The 12,841-nt window shown below is 42.8% G+C and overlaps 1 protein-coding gene across 3 annotated transcripts in view; it reads right to left on the bottom strand.

The window, feature by feature from the left end:
- Nucleotides 1-947: 947 nt before the first annotated feature.
- Nucleotides 948-12,841, bottom strand: part of LOC111873000 (QRFP-like peptide receptor) — a 301,696-nt gene continuing 289,802 nt past the window's right edge. For 2 of the 3 annotated variants that reach the window (XM_033754917.1, XM_033754916.1), the window contains exon 5: nt 948-1,692. In XM_033754917.1, the coding sequence (XP_033610808.1) occupies nt 1,270-1,692 (423 nt within the window). In that variant the 3' untranslated portion in view covers nt 948-1,269. Of the gene's footprint in view, nt 1,698-12,841 lie in introns of all 3 variants that reach the window. The other variant, XM_023867354.2, reaches the window with a different exon arrangement.

The raw sequence follows: 12,841 nt of genomic DNA on the forward strand, positions 1-12,841 counted from the left end.
ATAGAGATACTTTTCCTGTGTCATTGGTGGATCTGAGTCTTTCAGAGCAGTGACTATGAAGAATGCTATCTTCTGGTATGTGACGCCGACTTTCCTCCGAAACGTCGATGAACTTATACCAGATTTCATTGTGTCACGCTCATAAAGGCAGTACTACTTATACAGATGTAATTTTTTGTTTTTAAACTTTTCATTGATAGTGAAAACACGTTACAGTATTATTTTGTGACACTAAATTAAATAAAGGCGCAATCACATACAGATCAGAAGCCAATCGGCGCTGTGTATCGCGAGAATGACGATGATGGTGATAAAGACAACGAAGTTGCTGAAATTAAGATACAAATTAATCAGGTATGGAAGAAATATTTTATTTGTGCAATTCAAAGTAAATTGGAAGCTGCCAGAATTAGTATATTTAATTTACGAAAGACATCTTAACACGAGGTATATTTTCTAACTTTAGAATTTAATTTTAAATTACATTCTGATAATTTAGTAATGTTACCAAATTGGTTTAAGTAGTGGTAATGCATCTCACTTGAACATTCGAGGGCGGGGGAGGGGTGAGATGGACGGAAGGGGTAGGAAAGTACTTTTATACACGTCACGATAGCTTCTTTGTCGATTCATCCAATGCACCAGACCTATACATTAATCGCCCACTTATATCACTATATGCACGTATAGTTGGACAGCAATGCCAAGCAACAGGAATAAATAAAGAATAAAAAAAATACATTGGGGAACGTGGGAGCGTAGTTGGTTGAGACACTATGCTACAAGTCTGAAGGTCGTGGGTGATGACCTAATCGTTCCGCCGCACTATGGCTCTGGGGTCGACTCAGTCTCTAACAGAAATGAGTATTAGGGATCTTCCTGGGGGCGCGTAAGGCTGACAATCTTACCGCCATCTTTGAGCCGATTGTGTAGAAAATGTGGGAACCTCGACGTCTTACAACCCTATGGGCCTTCACGGCCTGCTACAAGGATAGCTTTACCTTTTTTAAAAGAATAAAATTATCTAGAAATTGATTGTTAGCGTATTCGCAGATTTTCTAGTAGCCCGTCTGCTGACAGGTTTCTTACGCGAGAGGTGGATGTGTGGAATTATCACACTGCATTCAAGAACCATGTTCGTAAATTTATATTGAATTCACGTTCATGTTATAGAAATTAGTTGTTCCCGTGTCTCGGCGACTTCTATGGTATTGTGGACATTTCGAATTTTCTGCACGAACCTCAGGGAAATTGTTTTGGAAAGTCTTATTAAACTGTGGACAGTCCTTGGTTCCGTCTCTTAATTTCTTGCTTAGAGAATATCTGATTACATCCCATGTGGGAGCTCAGAGATAGCGATTGCTGTCTGCAAGCGCCGTAGCACGTGTGGAACTGGTCGCCCTGCCGGAGGACACAGTGGTTGGCTGGTGGTGACTGTAGCGGTAATGATGGTGGCAGCACTGTCGCGTCTGCTCCTGCAGCAGTGAATCTGGAGTGCCTTGTTCTTTGTGGTGATGGCTCTGCTGCTGGTTGATGAAATGAATTGTGGCTGCATGTGGCGGAGCGTGGTGGGTCCGAAGGTTCTCGTTTATGGCTGCAGCTCTCCGGAGTGTATGCAGCATGTAGCACCGCCGGTGCGGACTGCGGTAGGAATCGTAACCGCTTGATGTGGTGGCGCTTCGAAGAGGCGCTCTAATCTGCAATTATAGAGAAAATGGCGAAAACAAAACAACCGTACTGCTACGCTTCGTGCGACTTTGCGTCGACACGCTCCTGATACAAACGTACAGCAAGAATGAGCAGCATCCTACTGACCATGCCGTCAGAACAACAATAAAATGACAGTAGTAACAGCTACGGTTGTACTACTCTAAGCCACGAAAGTAAATCCCTTGAGTAGTGGGAATGACTACGCTCGAAGCTTCCTCGCTACTGTTGGCTGTTGAAATCCCCCACCCAAACCCCTCTACAGTCCATTCGCGGAGACGAGAGAGTCCTCGTAAACAAATGCACGCGGTATCTCCTTCGCTCTTTGAATGAAATCATGCAGCGATCACGTGATGCGTGTCCCGTTGCAGGGGCGTCCAAAGTTCACTCTTCAGTCTAACGTGCGTCCGAATGCAGTGAGTACACTGAAGTAACTGCTCGCTTTGTCCACTCCTTGCTGTCAGCTGTGGCGACGCGGGGCTTGCTATGTTTACGCTAACTGTCTCGTCTCCGCGAGTGGACTATAGCATACGTTAAATAACAACGCTTATCGCTAGCGAAGGTTACTACACCGTTATCAGATGAATATCACTACCACTATTTTTCTGAACTGAATGGCTAGACGAGTGCACGAGGGATGTATGGAAGTACACGAGGGAGACTTGAAGGCCGTCAATCCATGGATCTTCCTTCTACAGGCGTAGTGTGTTGGACGTAATAATATGGCGAAGAAAACGCAGTGGAATGACACCTCCAATGCCAGAAAAATATTGTGGCGTGTCGCCTATGGCCAGAATATTTTGAATCAGAACGCATCCATTGCTTTACAACGGCTAGCAATTTCTAGGCAGCGAAGCCTAGGAAATCGTTGCCCCGGAAGGAATTGCTAGCCGTTGTATAGCAATGGATGCGTTCTGATTCCAAATATTCCGACCATAGGCGACATGCCACATTATTATATGGGAAAGAATAATTAGGGTATTAACTGTAATGAGGTATAGCAGTGATTACGTAGAAAATATACGAGAACAGCAGGCCAGATATGCAGAAATGGTTCTTAAATTAAGGAATAACAAAATCAAGGAGACAAGGCTGATTCGCATGACACTACAATTAAGCAGCAACATTTAAAAATCTCAAAGTAATACATGTTTAAATTTGGCACGAGAAGATAAAAATACGCATGTATAGAGATTGGAATAGATACTAAGGATCTCAGTCATTAAGATCAGAAACACTTTCTTTGATGCGATATCCTCATAAATTATAAGTTGTCACAAAAAAAAATATTTTACTGGAAGTGTGAAGTTCCGTGAGATTTTTAAATCCCGTAAACAAAGGAAACATGACACAGTAAAAGAATTTCCGGAATATGTTGTTGACAAGTGAATGTAAAAATGAAGGAAGGTGTTCTTAGAACTCACAAGACATACTCTCCTGCTGGAGACGTACAGCTCTACCCACCTTGTACCGTTAACGTCAGAATTAGCGTAAATCTGTAATCTCGCATCATGCTCTACTTGTACTCAGAAAGATTAAAAATAATCGAGTCGGATGTTTATAGCTTGTGATTTTAAACAAAGTAGACGTTAGTTTCATTATTACTTATTTTATGTCATGGAAAAACTTCTTACTTCATTACAAATTTTTCTACCTTAAATTTATCAGGCATTTCCACGAAGGTTCGCTCCGTAATCATGTTTGTAGTTTTTTAAATTATAAACAGATTTTGATACAGTACTTGCATGTGTGGTATGTTTATTATCTACCCTCAAGCTAAGTTTCATATTCCTGTCTGCACAGATTAGTTAGTTTCGGCAATCAGATAGAAGGGCACTATGCTACAAGACGGAATGTCGTGGGTTCGAGTCCCGATGAGACCATTTGACTTTTCAATTGACGTAATCCTTCCAGCCGCACTATGGCCCTGGGGTCGACTCAGCCTCTAACAGAAATTACCACCAGGAATCTTCCTGAGCCGATAAAGGGCGGCCGGCGCTTAAGGCTGACAACTTCACCGCCATATGTGAGCCGATTATCTAGAAAAATGTGGGAACCTCGACGTCTCACAACCGTATGGGCCTTCACGGCCTGTTACAGGGATACTTTACGTCCTTTTTCTTTAACCAGATAGAAAGCTAAATACAGAGTTTTTACAATCTCGATTAATCTTGCCTTTCCCCCTCCCCCGCCAGAATCAAATATCATGTCATTCGACGACTATGTATTACATGGCGTTGCCGTAGTGTCGCTACTCTTGTTGTTACCAAGTACAGGAGAGAGCGAAGCTGAGGAGACCTCCAGAGGCATCACATCCATGCCAGGTTTTGTGACCATCGGTAATCGAGCCTAGAACTTGGAACTGGGATACGCACAGACACCATGGTGAGCTCGGACGCCTACCTTGGTGCCTTATTTAGAGCAGGTTATGATAGCGGTAACGCTAGAGGTATATATTCTGGAAGTGCTGGTTTCGGATCTCGTCTGAGACAACGGTTATCGTGACTGAGATGTTCATGAATTCACTCGGTCCTACCAGGTGAATTCCGGGGTAGTTCCGTGATTCGACCACAATCTTTCCCAACTCATTTTTCATCAATCACGCCACCATTGAACGCTGTATATTCTGAGATACTGACGTGAGAGCGATGCGTGATAGACTACAGATATTTCCGTTTCCTTATGAAAGAAATGTAAGCCGAAGATTACAATAATATCAATGATGATACGCAACGATAACATTGATCACGACTACAATATTAATGTTAATCATAATTACAGTAATAACAAAAACAATAAAAATTGCAGTTTTTGAGCATTATTCTAATCGTTCGTGAAATTACAGAAAGGCCTCTGTGGTTATCTGTTAGGAACCGGGGCTGTATAGCACACTGATATCTCTTGGGCATTAAGTGAATGTACACTCTCACTATAACTTACACTATTTCTTATATGTTTTCTGTATATTAATACGGAAACTTGCATTTTATTTTTTTCTCTTCGCCATGCTGTATGGGTGTCTGCGTGTCTGCTTTCTGCGGTCCGAGTTCCCTCTTTACACTTGTTTGTCTAATTGTCATCTGCCCTGCCTTCTTGTGCCCTCTGCGTTGAAATGTTAAGAGGCTCCTGTCTGATGCTTATGCCAACCTTCCGTCAATAATTCGTACCTCAACACAAACCAACCCATCACTTAAAAAGAATGCCGTCTTCTGGGATGTGGCGGCAACCTGCTCATGCTGATTTCTCGCTCTCGGATTTCTTATACCCTGAAAATGGAGGCGATACGTTCCTCTGAAACGTCGGTTAACACAGTATCTACACGGTGCCACATCCCAGAAGACGGCATTCTTTATAGTCACCGCCGTGAAAACCTCAGACCTTACATACACCCCCTAAACTTCATATTTCCTATGTTATAGCCGTCAACACAACAAACAGAGCGGAAATGTCTTCAGTGAAGACGAGAGATGTTGGTAAATCGTAAGTATTAGTAATGAATTTTATTAGAATATTAGAATGTAGATCTATGCTCACTCTACAAATATACTTTTATATATATATTCGCTTGGAACAACAGACATCAGTTGCATAACATGGATCCATAACCTGACTATTAATTTTAATCGACTGAGTTGCAGATCATAGAGAGGTGTCTGATGATGACCTAAATTATAGGTCGAAACATGTAGCGCAATCTACGCTTACATTACATAACCAATGAAGACCTAACAAGCGTCTTTCAAGTACAGAGCGCAAGGCTGGGATGTCTGCTGCCACCCCACTCCTCACATTTTCGTGTTTGCAGCCTGATGGCGTCAGTCTGCTGAGTTCAGTGTGTCAGACACGTAATGCAACCTGTAGAGTCTTCCCCCAGATAAGAATGGCTTACTGGGGAACATTAGGGGCCGGGATAGCGTAGTCGGTATAGCGACTGGCTACGGGCTGGACGACCGGGGGCTCGGAGTTCGAGTCCTGGTAGGATCAAGAATTTTCTCTTCTCCACGTCGTCCATACCGCCTCTGGGGTCCACTCAGTGTCCTATCCAATGGGTACCAGGGGCTTTTTCCTCGGGGTAAATCGGCCGGGTCGTGAATCTGACCACTCACCGCCAACTGGTACCAAGGTCAAGAAAATGTGGAGTTATTCAACCACTCCCCATACGCCTTCATGGAGTAGTGTTTAATAAGTTTAAACACAAGGAAAACTTTATCTTTACATATTAGGGCACATTAGATCCGTTCTGGTTACTCCTGTAAGATTTTCATTGTAACTCAATGCATTCACAGCGGTATCGTAGAGACGCACGTGTTTTGCTGAAGCTGGTAACACAATAGAAATGGTGTTAGCTGGGTCAATACAGCAAATTCAGGGCAGTTGGAGTGTACACTCATTTTATTTCATTCATTCATTCATTCATTCATTCATATTCTTGTTGCTCCCTCTGGAGCATAGGGCATCCGGAAACGCTTCGTTTCACTTCAGTTTCTTAATCTTAGACAGTCGGTAGGACTCCTTGGATGAAGGATCAGCCCGTCGCAAGGTCACTGCCTGAATAGGACGACACAAACACAAAATAAAACCTAGACAAACATCCATGCCTCGAGTGGGATTCGAACCCACTACGCCAGTGTTCGAGCGGACGAAGACAGTTCATGCCTTAGGGCGAGGGCACACCAAGGAAACTGGCAACCGCAACGCAACCGCAATTTCCGAGAATTGATATCGGCCTGAGTTGAACACGTGTTACTGAATGGAGCAGCGCGAATTGAGGACAAGGCAACGCAACTCGCGGAAAATCTGAGAAACTCAACTTCCATGCAACGGGGCATGCCATTCTTCTCACAATTTGGTTGCCGCGTGGTTTCCTAGTATCAGCTGTTCTATAACACACGTCAGTGATTTAATTGAGCAAAAGCCTGGTACATGTGACAGACGCCACCCAGACTATACTAGGCAGGACAAAACATATTTGGCTTGGGAAAGAATTTCTCACGAGACGAAGGAGTCTGGATCCAGGTTAAATTCTTTCGAAACAATATAATCGCTTCAGTTTAAATTGTTATAGAAGAACGGATGCACCCAATATTTTCTTTTCCTAATATTGTATTTAAGAATCTTGTTGCATTAATATATCATTTATTTCACATATATTTCCGTTTTAAATACAACTCATTACATAGTCACCTTTCTTCCACATTACATGGTTCGGCTGTGTACGGCCATCATCAGGTGTCTTCTGTCTTGCTAAAATAGCTACACTTTATTTCAAAATTTCGTATCGCGTGTGAATGTGATATTTCCTGATTAAAATAAATTAAAACAAATTAATTGACATCCCAATATTTCCCTTATGGTCGTCGTCCTCTCTTCTCACGCCGTCTCAACTACCGCCATATTATGACAGGATCAGTATTATTATTTTCAACTGCAGAAGGTAAGTGCACGAAATTTAAAAATACAATCTGCATTTCGTCGGACGAACATACTCACTTAAGATGATGTGAGCAACAAATCAATGATAAGTTTGCTCACTGTGCGTTTGCTAATCTGGAAAAGTTGCCTGCTTGAAATCGGCGACATTTCTCGGAAATTGCGGATGCGTTGCGGTTGCCAATTTCCTGTTGTGCCCTCGCCCTAAGACCGTGCGGCCACTGTGATTGGCGGAAAGTACACTAGTCGTTGCAGTATTAACCTATTGTTCTTACTAGCTTCACCATGTACCGTGTGCGGTCATAAGTTGTGATATTGAGAATCTCATGACATTCACCATGAAGACAGTAACCTTCAGAGTAATTTGTTCTTCCCTGAACTTCTTTGTTTCTTTTTTTATTAATTCTTGGGGTGGGGGGAGACTGAGTCTACTTGATGCGTTGGTGGAATGAGAATTGGAAGAAGAAACAGAAGTACTCGGAGAAAACCTGCCCCAGTGCCACATTGTCCACCACAAATTCCACATGACATGAAGTGGAATCGAACCCAGGCCGCCGCGGTGGGAAGCCGGCGACCAGCCGCCTTTGCTATGCCGCGGCCAAACTTCGTCATATTAACTGTTATCTTAAGTGTAAGCGTGTTTAAAATTAAGAGCTTGCAATATACAAGCATAATGTAGTCCAAATAAGTGAGGTTATTAGTAGGTTCCATTCGTAGCTTTTTATATTTCAGATACCCGAATAGCAGAGAATAATGATGTTTAATTCTGCTGAACCAACATTTGTGATCTGTCTTTATAACCACATTGTATCCCGTATATAAACGGATTTAAACTAAAAGAGAATTACTTTTGTTCTTCTATTCGCTAAACTACTGTACCTCCGTTGCATTAAATCACGGAACTGTCTACAGAAACTTCGCCGTGTATTAATGGTAGAAGGGCCTGTACGGTAACTAAAAGGGAGTATAATTTATTGTTCATGCATGATTTCATTCTACTGCAATTTAACGAGTAGACGTGTCACTCGAAGTAGGCTATAGCAAATACGTGGAAACTGAAACGAGTGAATTGTCGATGACTTGAATTAGTGTTATATTCAAGAGAAAATGCAATTTTCAAATGGTCGGCATATATCAGTTCAAAAATCGCCACGTCATTTATGATTCGCGCATTAAACATGCACGATATAATTGAGCGAATTTGAATACGTTTTGCTACAGAGAGCCGATATTAAATTTGTCATCAGAATTTTATTCTTGGACCCCATGAGATATCCATGTATTGCAGGGCTCAATATATCGCAATACGTTGCAGAAATAAAGTATGCAGGTAAACGACGCACTTATATGCAGTAAGATCACTGGAGGGCCACAGGTAAATTTTGGACTGCTCGGGCGGAGAGTGCATTGCGTCTCCCGCGAATAGGGCCAAGGAGTTTCGGGCTGCTCGTGGAACCAACTAACCTAACACCTAAACATATTTAAAATATTTCTTACCCAAATTGCTTTGATAGAGTTCATTTTTTTTTCGATCTACTGTATCAGAACAGGACTCAAATTACCATCTAGATGTATCTAGTTTATTCCCTTGTATTGATTCTTTCTGGCGCTACAGCCCCAATTTGGGCCTTCGCCTACCTCCATGAAACTCTCCGTTTCACTTCGGTTTATTAGATCTTAGAATTTCGGTATGACTCCTTGCGCGGGTGATCAGCCCGTCGCAAGGCCTCTACTTGTACACAAACACAGAAAATGCACGCGCGCGCACACACACACACAAACACTAAACATCCATGCCTTGAGTGGGATTCGAACCCACAATCCCTGCTTCCGAGCGAGCGAAGACAGTGCATGCCTTAGGCTGCTCGGCTACCGTGTCCGGCCTTTGCATTGAGTATCTATTGCTAAAACCCAGAGTGGTTTTGGTCACACAAAAACAACTCCAGGTGGTATATTAAAGGGGAATTTTACAATTAATGTAAAAAAGTAAAAAGTAAGTAAAGGTATTCCCTTAAGAGGTCGTGGAGGCCCATAGGGTTGTGAGATGTTGAGGCTCCAACGTTTTAGACAATCGGCTCACAGATGGCGGTAAGGTTGTGTAGCCTTATGCGCCGGCAGCCCTTTACCCCCAAGAATATTCCTGATACTCATTTATGTTAGAGGCTGAGTCGACCCCAGGGCCATAGCGCGGCTGGAAGGATTAGGTCAGTTGAAAACTCTACGTCATCGGGATTCGATCCCTCGACCTTCCGGCTTGTAGCCTAGTGCCTCAACTAACTACGCTATCGCGTGCCCCACAATTCATGTATATATACATAATATATATATTGTGTATATTAAGCAATTTAAAATATGCGAGTCATAAGTTTCGTGTAAAAGGTTAAAAATATTTTCAATATCATATACACAGGCCGTAGCTCTTGCAGTTCAGTTGACCACGGCGTGCTGTGTTGGTTGTGTTTCCGTCACATACTCTCGTCTTTTAGGAGTGTGATATTCGTGTGGTTCTTGGTAGGGGAAGTGTTGGTCTCTACCCTGAAGATGGACTTGTGTGACCGAAACATGGCGGAGTTTTAACAACATGTAATCAATATAAGGAAATAGACGGTAATTTGGTTCTTGTTATATTACCAAAATTATATCAGAGGGTGGGAATTCTAGTTGTTAATTATGAATATTATTTTGACAATAGAGAAGTTACTACGTACATTTCTGTTACTCTTATCTCTTACGTAAGCATAGTCTGATCCCCTGTTTTTCTTTTGAGAAATCCTCAAGATTTTTTACTCGAAATGATAACTGTTTTAAACATGGTAAATTTCATTAAGTATTACTTAATATTGAAATTTTAAAAAGTTTTGATATATATTTGTACATTTTTACATTTTTGATATAACAACATTTAAACCTTTACTCTTTCAATTCATATACGTTCCAGAGATACAAACTACGACCCACTGGATTAAATACGCGAAAGATCTTCGGCGAACTGTTCAGGGGAATTACACTGAAATCGATCAGAACTAAAGCATTTCTCGGTTTGCTTCAGCCCTCTGGCGAATGTCATGCTGCTATCTATCTCTCTGTCCAGCGTTCATAACCCCCAAAGGAAAATAACAAATAAATCGGGAGATAATCAGGTCGAATCTCGGCCAGAGCAAAACAATACTAAGTTTTTCTCGATTTTGTCAGTTTTATTTGTTTATTTATTTACTAGTAGTTTATTTGCGAGCAGTGTAGGGTAGCCGGTATAGCGACTGCCTACAGGCTGGACGACCTAGGGGTCGGGGTTCGAGTCCCAGTAGTGTAAGACCAAGGCGTAGGTGGGTGGACAATAATAAAATGAATCTTTTAGAGATAGGATTGGATAGTATGCATTGGATTGATGCGGCTCAGGATAGAGACAAGTGGAGGGCTTTATGAACGCGGTAATGAAACTTAGGGTTCCATAAAATACTGGGAAATTCTTGAGTAGCTGCACAATTGGCTTCTTCTCAAGAAGGGCTCAGCTCCAGTTATTCAGTATAGAGGGGGTGGGTTTCCCCATGCACCGCGACTAATAGTCTGTTGTACGTCCCCCTTTAATTTCTACTGTTGCCATACTCTACCGATACTGGTGCCCCATTATCTCCCCTTTCTGCCAGCGAGGTCGGCCCTCTACTGGCATTGGTATCCAATAACTTCCCCATCTACCGGAGGCATTGGAAACTACTTGGGTGGGAAAATTTGCCTAATTTAGCTCAGAGGTCTCCTAGAGACATGAGGATCTTTTATGTGCCGTAAATCTACGACACGGGACCCACGGCTTAAAATCCCTCCCGGAGGACTTGTTCCCTGAATTTTTCCGCCCTTAAAAATTCCACGACCTCCGCCGGGTTTGAACCCGCGTACCTTGAGTCATGAGGTGGGAACGTTACCCCTAGACTACTAAGTCTAAGTAAGTAAGTAAGTAAGTAAGTAAGTAAGTGCGTAAGTGATTTGTTTAAGACATTGTCACTATCTCAGATTGTATAGTGTTCAATGACGTGGATGTAAAATAAATAATGAGTTGGAAACGATATAGAAGGAAGAGACCATGGCCTACTTAAATGCTGATCCCGGAATTTGGTGGGATGGACTGATGACCACCACGGAAATTGTCAGTGAGCATACATGGTGTCCCGACCGAGATTCGAAAAGGATACCTCCCGAATGTAACTGAGTTACTGCTTGTCGTTTCAGGAGAGTGCCATGTGGCACCTTAGCCTGCGCCACGTCTGCCATTTATAATTACGTACCGTAACTCAGCTGCAACAGTAGCTGTAATGTTGCTAGGCAACACCTCATGTTTCTATCTTGCGGTCTACATTACGACGCTCTCAGTGCTGCAGTACATGACGTGGAGTGGCAGGATGACAGGTAAATGGTGTGCTACTGGATTTCGAAAGGGCCGTGCCATAGCTGAGGCGGTTACTCGCCGGCTTCCCACCGCGGCATACCGAGTTCGTTCCCAGGTGGGATTTGTGGTGGACAAAGTGGCACTGGGGCAGGTTTTCTCCGAGTACTTTGGTTTCCCCTGCCAATTCTCATTCGACCAACTACTCCACAATCATAATCATCATCATCTATCACCCGGAGCTGGTACAATACGTCAAATAGTGGCCGATTTACAAGTTGAGTCAGTCTCACCCCACTCCAAGGAAGTAAAAAAAATACAGGATTTGGAAGGAAGCAGTCGACCTAAGATTCCGTCATCTTCCGGCTTTAGAGATATACCACCACGCCACCCCGCTCCTCGACGCCCTTCTGAGCCATATCCACTAGCCATCCTCTCTGTTAACTTTACAGAAAACTGGTCAGCGTAGACCAAGATATTTGGCTATGCAGGAGACGTTAGTTTCAAAGAATTCTGCCTTCTGAAATGTGACTTCGTGCACTGCGACGCTTCGGAGAACTGTACTGTTTCCGTCTTCATGGTAGAAGACTAAGTCATGAAAACCAGAAAGTGACTATTAGAGTTACTAGAGAAACTAGAAAAGGCCGTATTTATATTGTTGCGTGCGTGTGTGTTGTGTACGTTACTTAGCAACGGCCCATGTTTACAGATCCACTGCTTAGTAACGGGTCTATATGGCACAATATATAACTGAATCAAAGGGCATTGAATTTGATATCCCTAATGGAAGATTTATCATGTATAGCTATTTGTGGAGGAAATTATGTAGTATTGAAATTATTGCACTTGCCAAGACATTGATAATTTTAGAACCTTTCCCACACATTAACATCTGTGCCGTTGAGTTTCATAAGTTACTGCAGTAGAGAGAAAACGGATTGTCTAGGAGAGCCAGATCTGCAAACACAAAGGGATCCCTACTAAGGCTGTGGGCCAAGAAAGGGGACAAGGGATTTGTAAAATTGAGAAAGGCAATTAATTAGCGTCATTGTGATATAGGGCGTTATGCTTAAATTGCACCTGCTACTTTAAGGGAATCTTAGGTCTCTCGCAGAATTCTCATTGTGCTACACGTTCATACGTGTTCGCCGACTTCGTTTATTTGTTGATTTAATATTCCGTGCACGACTGTATGGGTTTTCTCTAGGTCGGCTGATTAGAGTCTGGCGTCGCTCTGCCTCTGTGCGAGCACAGTACACAAGCGGCGGTGTGAGGGGGGCGGTACTGGAAAGAGCAGAGTGTTGGTACGCGGAAATTCGCCTGTGACTT

The sequence above is a fragment of the Cryptotermes secundus genome, unplaced genomic scaffold, assembly GCF_002891405.2.
Source record: "Cryptotermes secundus unplaced genomic scaffold, Csec_1.0 scaffold1678, whole genome shotgun sequence".
In the NCBI taxonomy this organism is placed as follows: Eukaryota; Metazoa; Arthropoda; class Insecta; order Blattodea; family Kalotermitidae; genus Cryptotermes; species Cryptotermes secundus.